The sequence below is a fragment of the Prionailurus bengalensis genome, chromosome E3 (genome assembly GCF_016509475.1).
Source record: "Prionailurus bengalensis isolate Pbe53 chromosome E3, Fcat_Pben_1.1_paternal_pri, whole genome shotgun sequence".
NCBI classification, from domain to species: Eukaryota; Metazoa; Chordata; class Mammalia; order Carnivora; family Felidae; genus Prionailurus; species Prionailurus bengalensis.
Window position 1 is genome coordinate 5,699,922 of NC_057357.1, and position 16,622 is coordinate 5,716,543.

A 16,622-nucleotide genomic window follows, 5' to 3' on the forward strand; every position below is an offset into this window, starting at 1 on the left:
CCCAGAGGGGTCTCCCGAGGGCCTGGCCAGTGGCCCTGACTCTCCCCGCACAGCGGGTGGTGTCTTGCCTGCCGGGGTTTCTGCCCACACCAGGGCCAGGACGCGCTCTTGCCTCAGCCCCAGGAGGACCTGGGAGCTGGCAAGTGCCCTTTCCTGTCCTTCCACGCCCCGCGCCCCCCACCTCGTGATCCCCTTGTCCTGTCTCCATGCCTGTGTCCCTCAGCCCTCTTGGCACTCACCCAGATAGAGGTGGTGAGCTAGACCTTGGCTGTCACCTTGGGGAGTGACCGGGCAGGGAGGGTCACTTCTTGTGCCCCTGGATTGCTTGAGTCTGTTACCACGTGCGTCGTCTTCTCTCAGGTTTTGTTTTTTTAGCTTCATGTCAAAAGTAAGGGCTAGAAATTGAAGCCAGTTCATGCCAAATATTTAAGGGTAAAAAAGGACTTCCTTTTCCATAGTGAAAGGAGAGTAGGTGCAGATAGATGTGTGTGTGTGTGTGTGTGTGTGTGTGTGTGCGCGCGCGCACGCTCTTCACATGCGTCCCGTATCTTGTTAAGAGATTAATTCAATCTAATAATTCCCTGGACCGAGGAGTAATTGATGTTGATGGATCCCAGGGCCACCCAGAGCCCTGAGGTAATGGGATTACGTCCTGGACAGGCCCCGGGGAGCCGCACTGACTTCATCTTGTCATTTCCATGTGGGGAAATTAAGCCCATTCATCATGACTAACTTTTCCTGAAAGCAGGTTTGGAATGCACTTGAGTTACCTAGGCGGCCCAGGGGGCCACGGTGGGGGTGCATGCGGGGCCCCCGGCAGCACGCCGCGCCCTCCTGTCGCCAGCCGGCCGAGAGGGGCCTGCAGGGCCCCCGGCCGCACGGCTTGGCCAGGACGTGGCCGAGCGTTGGGCGGAGTGTCGAACAGGTTCACCAGGAAGGAAACTAAAGGCCAGGCCCGGCTCCCGATGGCATTTGTGAAAATGGGTATTTGTAGGCCTCGGGTCGTGTGCCCGCCCCGGGCCCTGGCTCACGAGCTCCTTCCGCTTTTAGGAGGGCGGGTGAAGACCTGGAAGCGGCGCTGGTTCATCCTGACCGACAACTGCCTCTACTACTTCGAGTACACGACGGTGAGTACCGGGCGGGCCGCCCGCCCTCCGTGCCCCCGGCCCCCGCGCCGCCGCCCCGAGCGAGGCTGGCTGTGCGCTCTTCTCTCGTAGGACAAGGAGCCCAGGGGAATCATCCCCCTGGAAAACCTCAGCATCAGGGAGGTGGAAGACCCGCGTAAACCGGTAAGCGGCCCTGCCCTTGGCGCCTCGGCCCGGCGGCGGCCCCCCTCGCGCGCTGACGGCCCTCTGTCTGTCTCGCCAGAACTGTTTCGAGCTTTACAACCCGAGCCACAAAGGCCAGGTCATCAAGGCCTGCAAAACGGAGGCGGACGGCCGCGTGGTGGAGGGCAACCACGTGGTGTACCGGATCTCCGCCCCGAGCCCCGAGGAGAAGGAGGAGTGGATGAAGTCCATCAGGTGCGCGCAGGCCCCGCTCGAGCCCGAAGGCTCCGCGTCCTCGCGGTGCGCGAGCGCGCACGTCCGTACGCCCGGGCGTGCGTGTGTGGGCGGCCGTGCACGTGCGCGCACGCATCTGTGGGAGGGCACGCACGTGTATACGCGTGCACGCGCGCTTCCGAGGGCAGGGTCCGCCCTGTGCCCGCAGAGACGCGGAGGCTCGAGCCCGCTCTGCCTGGAGGGCTGCGGGTGCCTTCTTCCCACCTGAGGGTGCCTTCTTCCCACCTGAGGGTTTCCTCCCCCGCCCCCCCTTCCCCCCCAGAGCGAGCATCAGCAGGGATCCTTTCTATGACATGTTGGCCACGAGGAAGAGGAGGATTGCCAATAAGAAATAGATCTTTCCTGGCCCGAACCGGTGAAAACAGAAGCCAAGACTCCACGACGGAAAGTGACTGGGAGCCTCCCCCGACCCCCCCAGCGCCGCCGGCCCCGCCTCGGTCTCCCGCCTCCTCTCTGGAGACGGCGCGTGCGCAGTGGGAGCGCCGCCCCGAGCCCCCGAGGAGCGTTCCGTGCGTGGCGGCCGATGTCCAGATGCCCTCCTCCCGGTCCCAGCCCGCGGTGGCACCTGCCGGCTCCTTCGACGGAACCTCGTGCCAGTGGTGCCGCCCTTGGCTCACCCGTGGCAGCGTTCGCCGTTCCAGAAGCCGCTGTTTTGTATCTGAACAAGAAAGGAAGCGCTACCACTTTTTTATTCAGAGTTTTTTCTCAGATATATAGGATTATAGCTTTTATATGCCTTTTTATACTCTGAAATTATAACGAAGGATACTTACTTTCTAACACTAGTATTTTTAGAATGGCAGCTATAAATGTAACTCGTGGACGCAAGTATATACTGTGCACTGAAGAAGTCGTCTGTACATGCACCTGCCGCCCTGCGTGGGGGGCGTGGGCGGCTATGTGGGGTGCTTTCGTGGTGGTCCTCGGGGTGGAGGGACGTTTCTGGGCAGGGGCCGGGCTCCAGGGGGCCAGATCCCGGGGGACTCGTCATCAGCTCAGACTCTGTGGCCCCACAGATACTTTCTAAAAAGGCCAATTGTTACAATGTAAGTGCTGGTTCTGGGTGTGAATCCTGTGGCTGCGGTCACACACAGGGGGGTGTGTTGAGCCCCGTGAGACCGCCGCTGTGGGACTTTGGCCCCCCAACCAGCAGTTGCGTGTGGTTCAGTGGAACCGTGCGTGGTTCAGACTGACGGACCGGTCTTCACTATTTAAAACCTTTCGGCAAAACAGATACTTCTTTTACTGACCTACTAGTTTGACCAGATCTCTTAGCATAATGAATAGACGAGTAACCAGAGCGATCTTACTCCTCGTTTTTAGAGACTTTAATCTCTTGCCATGAGGACGGAAGGGGCGCGCTGTGGGATGAAGGTGCGTGGCACTTAGGGTCTCCTGTAAATAGCGTGAAAGCCCAGATGCACGCTGGTGGTGGAACTTAAGAAGATCCACCATCAGACGGTTGTCAGGCTGCCGATGATCTAACAGGTGCTCAGGACGTCTGCCCGAGGGAGGACGGGGCTCAGAGCCGGCCGGGGGCGATGCTGGGGTGCTGGGCGCTGGGGCGGTGCCTCTGCCTCTTCCGGACGGGGCCGGTGACGGATGCTGCCGGGACCCTCTTGGCCACATTCCGGCCAAGTCCCCGTGTCTGTGCCCTTTAGAGGTCACGAGCTGTCATGTGCAAAATGAAAGTCCCAGAAAGCAGACCTCGGACCGGACCGTCGGCACCTATGTGAAGATTTTAAGTAGAAGTGACTGCTCTGCGAGTTGCCTTGGTGCTGACACTGACTGGCCGTGGGCCCCTGGCCTCGGCACCACTGACCTTGATGTAGCTTTAAGTCACGCTGGATGCAAAGGGGTCTGGGCCCGGGCCTCTCTGACATGCCTCAAACTGATTGTTTCCTTCCCAAGCTTTTAGGCTTTGTTACCGTCCTGATACCTCAAATTCGAAACTTTGGTTTTGGAGAAAGGCGAGTCCGCACTCTTGAAATGCCTGGCTGGTATATATGCAACTCTGGCCTCCAGTCTTCCACGAAAGCCGATGGCGCCCGGAGCACGCGCCCGCCGCCCCCACCGTCGCCGACGGCCCCTCTCCCGGGCTGCCCAGGGCGCCGAGGGATCAGTGGTTGGCGCGGGGGCGCGCTCCCTCTCTCGGCCCCGGGTAGGCCCCTGGGGATACAGGCTTTCTGTCTTCGGGGTTTGGCCTCTGTAGGGTTGGGAGAAGCGAGCTTTGGGAAACCCCTGTAGGAATTCTCTGGTCGCCGGTGAAGGAGCCTCGCGTGATGGCTCTTTTCCCGGGAACCGTGCAGAGGCCGTGGTGCTTAGAATCTGTCACTTGCGGTCAGTGTTCCGTGAGATCTCTAACTCCGGGTTTTGCGTGGCAGTATTAACGCGGGGCAAGCCGGCGGTCACCCCGCTACGCCGTCAGGCGGGCCGGTGGCCGTGTCTCTCCTCCCTGCCCCCACGTCCTCCCAGTGCTAGCATTTTAGTCCCAACTCTGGCCAAAGACAAGCTTCCCTCCGGAGACCAGGGGCAGGAGGCGGAGAAGGGGGTGCTCTGGGCCGAAGACCGCGGCTGCCACGGCCCCGCCGGCCTCCGTTTACCCTCACCCAGGCGAGCGTCAAGTGTCTTCGGGATCGCGGCACATCCTGGAACGGTCTAACGTGGTACCAAACGGAGTCAAAATAGGAGCTATTTATAGATGAAGCAGCATTCAATGCTTCATATAAAGCAATGCATATTTTTAAAAGTTAAAATGCATAGATCTATAGAGATGTGCTTTGCTGAGAAGTTAGGTCTGTTGTAGACCGGAAACCACATGTTGTGATTTCGCATTTTCTTATTTTTTCTTAGGCATTTCTATTTACAGTAAATATAGTTAATATGTAAATAATGTACATAGAGATTTCCGGAGTGTTTGTTATTCAGTGTATATACCCCCACAACCTGCATGAAGAAATACCCCGTCATCGATATTTTGTTGTATCATTGGAGGGTGTATGGCCGTCAAATTGCAAATACCGTGTTCACAAAATAAAAAAAGGCGTTGTTCAGACAAGACCGTCTGGGACTTGGTTCTTGAAAATAGATTGTGGGGTCCCACGGCCTGCTCCCTGCCCCTCCTCCAGGTCCGGGGAGGGGGCAGCTTGGGCTCCAGACGGTTCTGGAACGGGTGAGAAGGGTCTGCTGGGCAAACGGGGAAAACAGCGGTAAAGAAGAAGACACAAGATGTTGAATTTGCTGCCATTTATATACTATATAAACTTTACATGCTGTGTATTTACAGTGGGGCGAGTGCTTTTTTTAATCTTTAAAAAAACAAAGATCAAACTTTAGACATCTCTGAACAACACAAACTGTATAAACCATACAGATTATTCAGATACAAACTGTATTAAATACAGTTTTCCCCACTCCGTCTCCTGATGCAGGACCAGTGAATTATAAGTGTATCACAGTTTGATAGCATATCCATATTAAAAATAAAATCACAGTATGATTTTGTCTGTAACTAGAAACTTTAAGGGACCAAGCTGACAACTCAGACTCCAATATCATAGTCAAGACAAGAGACACTGTATAAAAAAGTGTTAAGTAATAAAAACATACTGTAGGCTTTACAAATAATGTTTGGATTATACATTCATAATGTAAATACTCATCATAACTGGTAAATCGATTGGAATAGTTCCACAAAGTTCAAAAACAGAACTTGTCTATAAAATACATTTTCAAATCTTGAATACAACTAAAATATGAAGCGAATTAGTTTCTAGTATCAGACATTACAGAAAACAGACTGCTCCCAAGTCTAGTCGAGAGCTCGTGAATCTTTAAATAAGTCTTTAAATTAAATATACACACTGTCAGTCTGTTTGTACTTTTACTAATTCCATGGTTTCCCGGCTGCTCTCGCACCGGAGGTCTGGCTTGAAGGAGCTTTTCCATGGAATGCGAGCAGTCCACCTGAGTCTGATTAAGCAGCATTGAGATGTTCCAGTCCAGGGCGTCACTGTCCGTGGGATTTATGTACACGCTGTTTACAACGGTCAGCAGTTGTAGAAAGGGTTCGTCCGTTTGGAATAAGGGGAATTAAGAAAAGGTAAAAACTAAAAAAAAGTCCTCCATGGTAAAATCTGTACAGTATTTACTAAAGAAGCACCACGCAGATTTGAACAGAGTTATTTCTACATTTATAATTTAAGCTGGGTTGGGGATGGCTTCTGTTGAACACGCTGAATCTGAAAGACAAGAGGCGGCAAGCAGCGGGCGTTAGTACCTCCCGGGGCGGGCGGCGGGCGGAGGGGCGGCTCCCCCGCCACCACCCCAGTCGGGGCCTTCCTTCCCGCACAGTCCGGGCTCCCTGGGGGAGCGCTTCTTCCCGACCACGGGCCCTCTGCCTTCCGGAAGGGCGGAGAAGGAAGCGGGCTGTTCCGGACGGACGCGCGGAGGGAGCCACCTGCTGGGCCCGAGCCGAGCCCGGCTGCCGCTAATCCTCTCCGGCCTTCAATCCCCTCTCGCTAGAGAAGAGCCTGATTCCTTAATCAGGCTTCGGCCTTTTCCTTAAGACACACGGACTAAGCAGGTTGGTTAACTGCACGTTAATCCTCCGCAGACGCTTCAGTGAGATCCGTTTCAAATCCCCCCTGCGGCCTGGGAGCCACACGGGACGACGTCCCCTCTCCGGAGAGAAGGGCACGCTCTCCCGCCTCCCTCGGCTGACGCGGGCCGCCGACCTGCACTACTCTCTCCCCGGGCCGCCGCGTCACGGTCCGAGTCCCGATCGGTCACGAGGCGCCCCGACCTCGTTCAAATAACGCCGAGTCCTTCCGAAATCAGTGTGATTTCTGGGTGCGCGCGCGGACTCGGCGCTCCCGGCCGGGCGCCAGCAGGCGAGCGTGTCCGGCGTGGGGTCCGCCAAGCCCTCGCTCCCGAGGCACGGGGACCGGTGGCCGCGGGTAGGATGGCGATTCCGGGGGGCTGCTCTCCTCGGCCGGCGGGGCAGGCCGGGCGGCGGAAAGGGGCTTCTCCGTCTGTGTGGATTCTGGCGCTTTCCGCTCTCCCTCGTTTTCTTACGACGAGGGGAGGAGGAGGGAACCGGGTGGCGCCGCCCGGCGAGACGGGGGCCGGACCCGAGGAGGCGGGCCGAGGGGCCGAGGTCTGAGCGCGGCTCCGCGCGGCGCCGGCCTGGGGGAGCCTCCCGCACCTGCTCCCCGCGGCACTGCCTGGTCCCCGAGGCCCCCAACTCCTCATCTGCGTCCCCGCGGCGCCTCCACAAGCAATTATGAAACGTACAGATAGAAAACCGCTTACCATAACTAGTGAGTTTTTTGTTTTGAGGCCAAGTTTTCAATCACCTAGAAAGCAAAGATCAGGAAAGAGATTTTAATGACGGTTTTGCAGAATGGTTCGTGCCTGCTGCTGTGTGGGCGCAAGTGATTACAATCAGAACCCCTTCTCGGCGGCTGGGTGCTCGCTGCCCGAAATCCGTCCCCGCACGGGACGGGGACGAGGACGAGGACGAGACGAGCCGGCGCGCGCAGTCGCCAAGCCTTCTACTGGAAACAAGACCTTCCGTGATGGCTGAGATGCACCGAAAGCCGTGCCGGTGGGGGTGGGGACGGGGCCCTCTCCGCCCACACCCATCAGCACTGTCCCCGCAGGAGAGAGCAGATCTCAGGCCAAAGAAACCAGGCAGCGTGTCGTGGGGCCGGAAGACGGGAGTCTGACAGGTCAAGTTACCAGGACCAGGGGACACGTGGCAGGGGGGCCACAGGGTCTGTCATCCTCAGCCAGAAGACAGGGATGTTTGGCATGGAAGGCCAAGCAGGTGGTCCCTGTCCTTGAAGAGGACAGGATGGGACAGGCACGCGGATTCCTCCGTCTGCTCTCCCCGGAAGCGCTGGCCGCACACCAGCCTTCGAGTGCCATCGCCCAGGACACAAAGGGCCACCGCTCAACCAACACAGAGGCGTATCGCAGCCCCTAGGAACACACGTGTGGCCCCCAAATGCCAACGGCTCAGGCTTACACTCAACCCGTTTTCCCTCCGGAGCCACCAATGTGTGCTGCCGGCCACCGACCGTGGTCCTCACCAGGCAACTGCAGCCGGGGGGGGGGGGGGGGGGGGGGTCTGGCAACAGGCAGAACGGCTGGGAAGCCGCCCACCACTTCCTCCCAAGTACTAGGCGGTGGTCAGAAGGGACTTGACCCTCACCAGGCCAAGCCCCTTTCCCAAATCACCAAAAGGGTCACGGGACACCGATCTGAAACTCCGTATCATCAACACCTTAAAAAAAAAAAAAGCCCAGGGCAGACAACGGCCCCGCGTCACCGTCTGGCCGGCCACGGCCACGCTTCTCTGCCCCGAGCCTCCCATGTCCCTCCCGCTGGGACACTGCCTCCCTCACGCTCGGGGCCCGTCTGTCCCTCCTTGGTCAACAACCACACCGACCGGGGGCCACTGGAGGGACCGGTCTGCCCTCAAAACACACAACCAAAGGGCCTCTGGGTCACCAAGACGACGCATCAAAGTCCCAAGAGCACACCTCAGGCGTCTGGGGCCGTTTGTACAAAAGGCCAGAGGACAACCGTCTTCCCCTTCGGGTGCCTCCAGCCATTTAAAACCCGAAAGCCTTTCTTAGCTGGCAGGCCACACGGGGACCAGCGGGGACACCTCGCCCGGCCCGTGGGTCACCCGCACAAACCGGATGGAGGGACGGGGGCGGCTTTAAGTGCGGTGTGAGGACAGAGGGCGGAGACAGCGGTGCAAGGCGGTAAGAATCCAGCCCCCGCGGCGCCCCAGCCTGGGGGGAGCCGCGCAGCAGGAGCCAGCGCCCCGCAGTCCAGGTGCCCCGAGAGGCCAGGCCGGCCGACAGCGACAGCGGATGTTCCTAATGACCCGAGCCCTCGAACTGAGTTTAAGCTCGCACTCCGAGGTCTAGAGGTTTAAGAAAGAAAATACCGTGAAAACGTTTCTATCAGAAATGGCTTAGAAACAGAAGTTCTGGTCCTTCAGGAGCCACACACACACCCCCAGAGCCACAACCTCCAGCGGCCTCGTCACAGAGGCTCTGCTGAGCCCGGCTCCACGTCACCGAGGTTCTCCATCGGCACTAAGGGACCGGTTCCGGGTCCCCACACCGCGCCACCGAAGCCCGCGCTCTGCCCGGGAGCCGGGGCTGGGCCGGGGCGGCGGGGCTCCTACCGAAGGGTCCACCCTTTCGTGCCACGTGAGGGTCTCTTCCCGCGTGTCAGCAAGAAATCGTTTCTATATTCTTAATTCCAAGTATCGCCTCTTACCCTGGCCACACTCAGACAGAGGACACCTGTCATCCCTGCTTCCCATCCTTAAATGTTTTCTCTTCTCACAGAAAGGCCCAACGCCTTCCAGAGGCAGCCCATCAGTGAGGGGGAAAGCGCCGTCCGTTCTCCGGAAACGGTCAACAGTCTCATGGCTGGCGGCCTTGGGGAGGTGTGGCTCTGAGTCTTTAACAAAGTCCTCGGATTTCCTTGAGTGCCTCTTCTTTTTCTTCTTCTTTTTTTTGTGTCTGTGGAGGTCGGCATCAGAGCACGCGACCGAAAGATCGGAATCCTGCTGATGCCTGCAGAGGAATAAGCCACAACTCAAACCACCACAAAACCAAAACCGCCTCAGACGGGCCTGGTCCTTGGCCTTGCACCCGCCACCGCAGACCCTCGCCACACACACACACACACACACACACACACACACACGCGCCGGTGAATCCTACCCGACGCTGCGCTGCGCTGCCCGCAGGGGATTTTCAAGTCCCGGGTGTCCGGCTGTAAAGTCACCAACCCGGACCCCACCTGCCCTGCCTTCCGCTCTGCCCCGGGGCTGAGGTGGTCGGCCACAGGTCCAGAGGAAGGGTTTCGCTAACTTCTCTGAAACCAGTGGCTGAGGGGAAAAAACGCTTTTGCCCGGAGCCTCGGGCACCGAGGAGGGAGGGAGGTCCCCCTCGGGTAAGGGCGGCTGTCTACCTACGGCTCCCGGTGATCCTGCCCCGGGGTCTCCGTCTCGAGAGGCGTCACATCTCTAGTTAAGACGCGTAGCAACGCCGCTCGTGCTCAGTCATCTCGTCACGGAGAAGTCATTTTCCAGACAATCTCTGACCCGTTTAGCTTTTTAAAAATACAAAAACAAGCTTCCCAACTAGACTGCAAACTGAGACACGGAGCCAGAGGAACGGACCAGGCCGAGGCGACAGGTGCCCGTCCCGGACCCGCGCCGTCGGCGGGCCGGCAAACGCCGAGGGACGGTGGCCTCCTCTGCCTGCCCGCCTGGCGGTCCCTGAGTTGGAAGGAAACGTTAACGGGTAGGAAGACGGGAACTATGTCTGCCGAGTAAGATTACGAACACCGGTTACGAGGTCAGAGACTCCCAAGTTCTCACGTACAGACCACCGCACACTTACTCCCGCGGATTATCGAGCGCGGACCAAAACCGGCATCGTTTTGGAAAAAGAGGTTTTTAGGCACTTTCCGATCCCGTGAAGTAAGATACGGCTTACAAGCGGGGCTACAGCCCGCAGAGATCTACGGCAGGGGACTCCGAGGCCCGCGGAGGTGGGGACGCGGCGCAGGAAGCGGACACGGGGCACCGGCGGCCTCTCCCTCACCTGGAATCTCGGTCTCGGTGTTTGTCTTTGGATTTCTTTTTCTTCTTTGATTTTTTGTGCTTCTTCGCTTTCGGCTCTTCTAAAGGCTCCTTCTGTGCGCCTCTCCAGGCTCTCTTTTCTCCGCGACCGTCGCCGTTTTCCAGGCTGTCGTACCGCCGTTTCCGCGACTTGACGTTCTCGTGGTCGTGAAACCGGCCGGCGAGGTCACAGGTGTCGTCTTCGGCTCCAGGCGCGAGCTTCTCGTGGGGGTGCTTCTCGGGGTAGGGGAGGGGCGCGGGGGGCGGGCCGGCGCGGGGGCTGAAGCGGTGCCGACCCTTCCCCTTAGCGGCCGCCTCGCAGCCCTTCCTGCTCCTGTAGCAGTCCCGGTAGGGCCGGCCGGCCACGGCCGCCTTGTCGTACGGGCGCTCGTGGAAGGGCCTCCACTCCCGCGCCGCGTACAGGGCGTACCTGTCGTGGTAATACCGGCACTTGTCCCAGCGCAGCTTCTCGGGGTAGTACTTCTCCCGGGCCCAGGGGTGCTCGCCCTCCGAGTGGTGGTACCGGCCCCACTCCTGCTCCGAGCCGCCCCGGCTCCGAGGGTGGTGGTGGCCGTACCTGGCCAGGGAGCGCGGCTCGCCGGGGCTGGCCCGCTCGCCGTGGCAGGGGTGGTGCTGGCTCCCGCCGCAGTGCTCCGTCCTGTAGCGGTCCTGCCTGGGCCGCTCCCTCGTGTACGAGCGCCGCTTTCGGTGGTAGCGGTCCTCGGTCTTGCTCCGGCTCTCCCTCGCGCGTTCTCCGCTGGAGGAACGATCTCTTCGGTTGCGATAATGTCCTCGGTCAACTCTTCTGAGGATACTGATTTTTTCCTTAACCGGAGAGCGATCTGGAACTTTCTGTCCCACCTTATTTTCTTCACGTTTTTCACCGTGGCTCTGCTCGGGGCCCCCTTCCGAGCGATGCTCTGTACCCGTGTCTACTTGGGGAGAGGGGAGGTCGGCGCCGGCCGCGCCCGCGCCCTTCCAAGGGCCCTCCGTGTCCGTGTCCGCGCGCTTGTCTCCGCTGACGCAGAAGGGCTCGTGCTCGCAGGCGCCCTCGGAACGAGCCGGGGGACTTGGGCTCGAACCCTGCGCCGCCTCCACGACGGCCGAGGCCCGCGGGCTGTCTGTGCGCGTCCCTGATGCAGCCTGGGCTGGTCTGCTCTGGTCGTCTGTTAAATCCCCGGGGCCGCACGGCTTAGGGAGCGGATCGTCCCCCGCGCCGTTCCTGGTGCTGCCGCAGAGATCGTCGGCACCGGGCGAAAACTCCTCGGGTTTTGCTGCAATGTTTTCAGAGACTTCTTCTTTGGTAGATTGGATGCTGGGGTCCGAGGGTGGCGAGGCCTTCTTTAATTTGCTGCTAAGACTCGTGAGCGTCTCCGGTTTCTCCCGGGAATCGGGAGAGGGGCTGCCAGGCTCGAGCTCTGCGCCGGGACCCTCTGCAGGACCTTCCTCGGTTCCAGGTGAACTGCAGCCCCGGCAAAACAGAGAAATCGACACATCAGTCATCGGCTCCATTGTTCTAGAGCCCACGGGGACAAAAACTTCCAAGACCTTCATTGACTAAATGATCTATGCCTTTAACATACCTGGCTCTACTCGATATGGGGCTTCTCCATTTTGGAAATTTCGGCATTTTCCCTTTCCCTCGTTAAATAAAAATAAAAATCTTCCTATCAGGCTCACCAACTATCCCGCTTCTCAGCTGCGGTAACTCTGCAGTTCTAGGCTCCTTCTGTCTTCAGATACACTTCTAATCCCTAGTACCTATGAGGCATCGGGAAAGCAGGACGATGGCTGGAGGCTCGGACTTTCCTCCTGCATCTCTCCTGAGCCTCAGAGCTAGAGTTGCTGCCTCCCAACAGAGCCAACGGCTCCTTGAACTACTTATGAACTGGGAGCCATCAGGGAGGCTTCAGAAAACCTTCCTGTGGTAAACGGACTCTGCCCTCGACTGCTACAGAGCTCCCGAGGCATTGTCAAGGTTAATGCAAGTTGGCAGCAAACAATAAAAACCCTACAGTGGCCCCACTTTTTCGTGGGAAGATACCCGGGAGAGAGAACACAGATGAGATCAGTACAGGACAAGTTACCTCCGGCGTGTCAGTGAGATTCTTGAGCCCGCGTGTACACACCCACTGGGTTACGATACACGCGTGGCTGTGTTTATACAACCATCTACGGCCATCCTCACACACATTACATTTGGGGGCAAACTAAGCTAGACTAGGAGAGAAACAACAGGAGAGTCATTACAAAGTCACTGAGGGTTCAGGCTGTCTCCTCTTTAAGGTAAACTGGAGGGACGCCTGGGTGGCTCAGTCGGCTGGGCATCCGACTCGTGTTCGGCTCCTGTCTTGATCTCGCGGTCTGTGGGTCTGGGCCCCGCGTCGGGCTCTGTGCTGACAGCTCAGAGCCCGAAGCCTGCTTGGGATTCTGTGTCTCCCTCTCTCTCTGCCCCTCCCCTGCTGTGCTCCGTCTCTCTCTCTCTCTCTCAAAAATAAACATTAAGAAAATAAAATTAAAAATTAAAAAAAACACATACCAATTAAAAAAACAAAACATTAAATGGGGAGATACACTCTCATCTATGAATGCAATTTCAGGATTGTACGAGGTGCAAAACAAAATATGTGCAACTTGGTAGAGTCAAGAAGCCCTGCCCTATACCCTCAACGAGGCTTCAGTGTGTTTGTCATTAGAAGGATTAAGTGAGACAGTCAGTGCTAGCTGTCCGATTCAGAAGCGGGCTGTGACATCCCCAAGCCAGAGACACGAGGCTGAGCAGGAGGAAATGTTACCTCGAGGACATCGTTTTCATGGAAAAATTATCAGCCCGATAGATTTTTTCTTTCCTAAGAGGCCCTTAACACATTCTACAGGTCATTCACATCGTTCACGGTAAGGTCCGCGCAGGTTCCCCAAGGCTCACGGGAAGGCTCACGCAGCGTTCACAGAGCGCACCCGCCACGGGGTCTCGCTGCCTCGCTGTTGATCGTCTTACCTTGTCTCTTCGGTGGCGCCTTTCACTTTGCTGCCGAGTTTGAAGGTCTCTAAGATGTTGTCTTCCGGGAGAGGGGGCAGGGGAGCAGGCATCGACTACAACAAAAAACAAAGCTCTCTCAGCTCTAGCAGCCGCCGGGCGCCTCCTGAAATCCAGCCAAGCGAGCGGCTGTACGTGAGAATCGAGGCAAAGCTCCCCCCCCCCCGCCCCCTGCCTGACCCCCAAAATGCTCACCTTTCCGGGAAGACCGTTCGCCTTAGAAAAGGGATTTTCTGAGTGTAGGGCAGGCTGGACTGGGCAGCGGGCACCATCGCAGGGCAGACCGTTCTCTTTCAGGTCGCTGTCTGGACTGTCAGCACCATTTAGAGCGACAGGCTCTCGAAGCTCGAGCGGAGAGGCCTCGTCGTCTTCAGCATCCTGCACGGAAGAGTTCGAGCTCTCGATCGTACCGAGACCGTTCTCCTTGCCCAGGCCCTTTGCCTCCTCGTCAGACTCCTCGGACGACTCGGCACCGTAGGGCACCAGGACACTGGAGCGCAGCTTGGACTTGCCGTTCATCACAGGCTTAGAACAGGACTCACTCGGGGTCATCTGCTTCGTGACTTTGCTAGAAACTGCTGTCATAGATGCGCTCGAGGTAGACTGCATTGCAGAACTGGTGACGGTGGAGGAGGGAACCGGCTTGCTCGGGGTGTCCAGAGAAGGGCCGTGAAGGCTGGGCTGAGACTGGCCTTGGCGAACAGGTAACTTGTTGTGAATACTGATCGTGATTTTTTGTTTCTTGGGATGTTCTGGAATCACAGAGGGCCTGTTAACGGACCAGTTCTGAACAGAAGTCGAAGCATTAACAGACCCGGCCCGGCTGACACTGGAATTTCCACTAGGACTTGACATGGAGCTGCTCGGTGCTTCTTTCAATGGTCCGGTCCCATTTAAGTGAGGTGGGTTCTGGAAGAAAGAAGACCTCAGCTGCTGAGAGCCTCAGGGATGGTCACAGACATAGCACCCACTCTGGTGGGGGGGCCCTTCCCATCTTGCTCATCTTTTTCTTTTTTGGAATACCAAGTTCCCCACACCGAGAAACACCCCCTCCTCTTGTCCACTCCCGACCACCATGAACTTTCCGTGGGTTAATCAACACACTGGGACCACTATTGCTGTCAGAGAGCAACCCCAGACCGGATCCTTTCTGCTCCAATCTGACAGAAACGAACAGGCCCCCTGAAGCACGGAGACGCGTACGTTCATCTCGGTTGTGTTTCTCGCGAGCCCAATGCTGTACAGACAGAGTGCCAGCCCGTGGAGAGTTACCACTGGCCAAGGGAGCCGGGGAGACGGGTCACACGGGCAGACACGCCAGAGCTGCTTCAGGCACCATGCCCCCCGCCTGCCCTGTCACCTCTGAATCCTACTCACAGGTGTTTTCCTCCAGACCCCACCCGCGCTGCTCTAACCTCGAGGGGCAAACTGGCAGTCACGGGTGAGACCTCGTTCACAGAGCAGTTCTGTTCGGCCTTCGCGAAGTTTTCTTTTTTTTTTTTTTTTAAATTTTTTTTTTCAACGTTTATTTATTTTTGGGACAGAGAGAGACAGAGCATGAATGGGGGAGGGGCAGAGAGAGAGGGAGACACAGAATCGGAAACAGGCTCCAGGCTCTGAGCCATCAGCCCAGAGCCCGACGCGGGGCTCGAACTCACGGGCCGCGAGATCGTGACCTGGCTGAAGTCGGACGCTTAACCGACTGCGCCACCCAGGCGCCCCGTTCGCGAAGTTTTCTTAAAGAAACACTGGAAGGCTTCACGGGAAGGAAAACCAAACACCTCGAACCATCAGTATTAGCCACCTGCTACACGGGGCACGTGCTCTCCAGCTGGCCAGTGTCCTGATGTCACTGTTAAGCAGAGCCCAGTGCGGGAGCCCGTGATCTTCCCCAGCTCCCAGAGCCATCTGATTTGTGGCTCTGGCTCCATCCCAAACCCCGTCCGACGTCCATAAAACACAGCGTACAGCTCGACAGTCTGTCGATTCAAAACAAACTACACTCGAACTGAAAGGCCGGTAAAGCCGCAGTCTGGGTGGCGGGGGCGGTTCCACCCGCGGGCCGGCTGTCCGCAGTCACCACAGAAGGTGAGCACAAGTCAGGCCTTCCCTCCTGTAGACTCGGGCGGCTTGTCACCCAAGCAGATCACGGATTCTCCAAGAGGCCACTGGGGAGTGTGCCCGACCCAGCTGGATGGCGGACAGAGCCACACTACTGAGGGGCTAGATGGACATACGGAAAGTATTCTTTTTGTGAAAGGGTCACTCTCCTGGAGCCTGGCACTCACCCGCCAAAGATTTAGTCCCCGAAGTGAACGCAAGTCCAAAGTGAGAGCTAAAAGCTCTAGCGTTTAAACCTACTTATACCCGGACTTTTTTCCTCATCATTACTTCCACACACTGAAATCTGTGTGTTTGAAGTATTTTATAAAACACGGCTGGAAGAATCTTTTCGGACAAGAAATCCAGTCGTACCAGGACACGGCAGCTGCTGCAACGTCAGCAAGAGGCTCTGAATGACGCGAAAGCAAACACAACACAGAGATGATGCTACCTGTGCAACCTTACCTTTATCACATGAGAGGGAAGCTGTGGTCCCATAAACCCTGATGCGGCCTGTTTGTTGCTGACAACCCGCTGGCTGATTACGGGTCGGGGCGAGGACTGGCCGGGGCTGTGAGTGGAATGCGTGAGTTCACCTCCATTTTTCACATCGTGGGACCTGGGGACAGACGGTGACAGCGCTTAGGGTTTCGCAGCGCATCTTCCCAGAAAAGGCTCATCTCTAGCCCCTCACAGGTAGCTGCAATGCAGAGCTTTGCACAGGGTCCCCTCTGGGTCAAGGTGGGCGGCAGGTGCTCACAACAAAGGTAAGTGTGCAAAGGTTTTGTTCTTTTAATTTCAGTTTTAAGCAATCTCCACACCCAACGTGGGACTCGAGCTCCCATCAAATGGTATTTTAAATTGTGTATTCTGAAGATGACGCTACCTGAAGGATATTTTTCTTTTCTGTTTACATTTTTCCTAATTACAAATACATGCCATTACAGAAAATCTGCATCCAGAAGTTAGGAAAAAAAAAAAAGTACTGTGCCTCGCCTCACCCATCAGAGACATCTACTACTCAGATTTACTGGAATATTCTCCAAGCTTTAGCCTATAATGATGTTTTCAATACCAGTTTGAAAAATTTCAAATTGCTTTTTTCTCCGTATATATTGAGCTTTCTTGTATCATTTAAAAAAAAAAAAAAAAAGGCACTGGGGCATCTGGGTGGCCCAGGTTAAGCCTCCGGCTTCGGCTCAGGTCATCATCTCGTGGCTCCTGAGTTTGATCCCCACATCGGGCTCTGAGCTTGACAGCT

The 16,622-nt window shown here is 57.0% G+C and overlaps 2 protein-coding genes across 3 annotated transcripts in view; one reads left to right on the forward strand and one right to left on the reverse strand.

Moving 5' to 3' along the window:
- The window catches only part of CYTH3 (cytohesin 3), a 99,739-nt gene extending 95,119 nt beyond the window's left edge, over positions 1–4,620 (forward strand). Inside the window, exons 10-13 of the mRNA XM_043559647.1 lie at positions 1,051–1,127; positions 1,218–1,289; positions 1,369–1,523; positions 1,825–4,620. Coding sequence (XP_043415582.1) covers positions 1,051–1,127; positions 1,218–1,289; positions 1,369–1,523; positions 1,825–1,897 — 377 coding nt within the window. The 3' untranslated portion in view covers positions 1,898–4,620. The remainder of the gene's footprint in view (positions 1–1,050; positions 1,128–1,217; positions 1,290–1,368; positions 1,524–1,824) is intronic.
- Positions 4,621–4,793: 173 nt separating this feature from the next.
- The window catches only part of USP42 (ubiquitin specific peptidase 42), a 49,322-nt gene continuing 37,493 nt past the window's right edge, over positions 4,794–16,622 (reverse strand). For both annotated transcript variants that reach the window (XM_043559646.1, XM_043559645.1), the window contains exons 12-18: positions 15,827–15,980; positions 13,454–14,167; positions 13,220–13,314; positions 10,205–11,683; positions 8,865–9,166; positions 6,876–6,919; positions 4,794–5,803 (exon numbers count right to left, since the gene is read on the reverse strand). In XM_043559646.1, the coding sequence (XP_043415581.1) occupies positions 6,912–6,919; positions 8,865–9,166; positions 10,205–11,683; positions 13,220–13,314; positions 13,454–14,167; positions 15,827–15,980 (2,752 nt within the window). In that variant the 3' untranslated portion in view covers positions 4,794–5,803; positions 6,876–6,911. The remainder of the gene's footprint in view (positions 5,804–6,875; positions 6,920–8,864; positions 9,167–10,204; positions 11,684–13,219; positions 13,315–13,453; positions 14,168–15,826; positions 15,981–16,622) is intronic.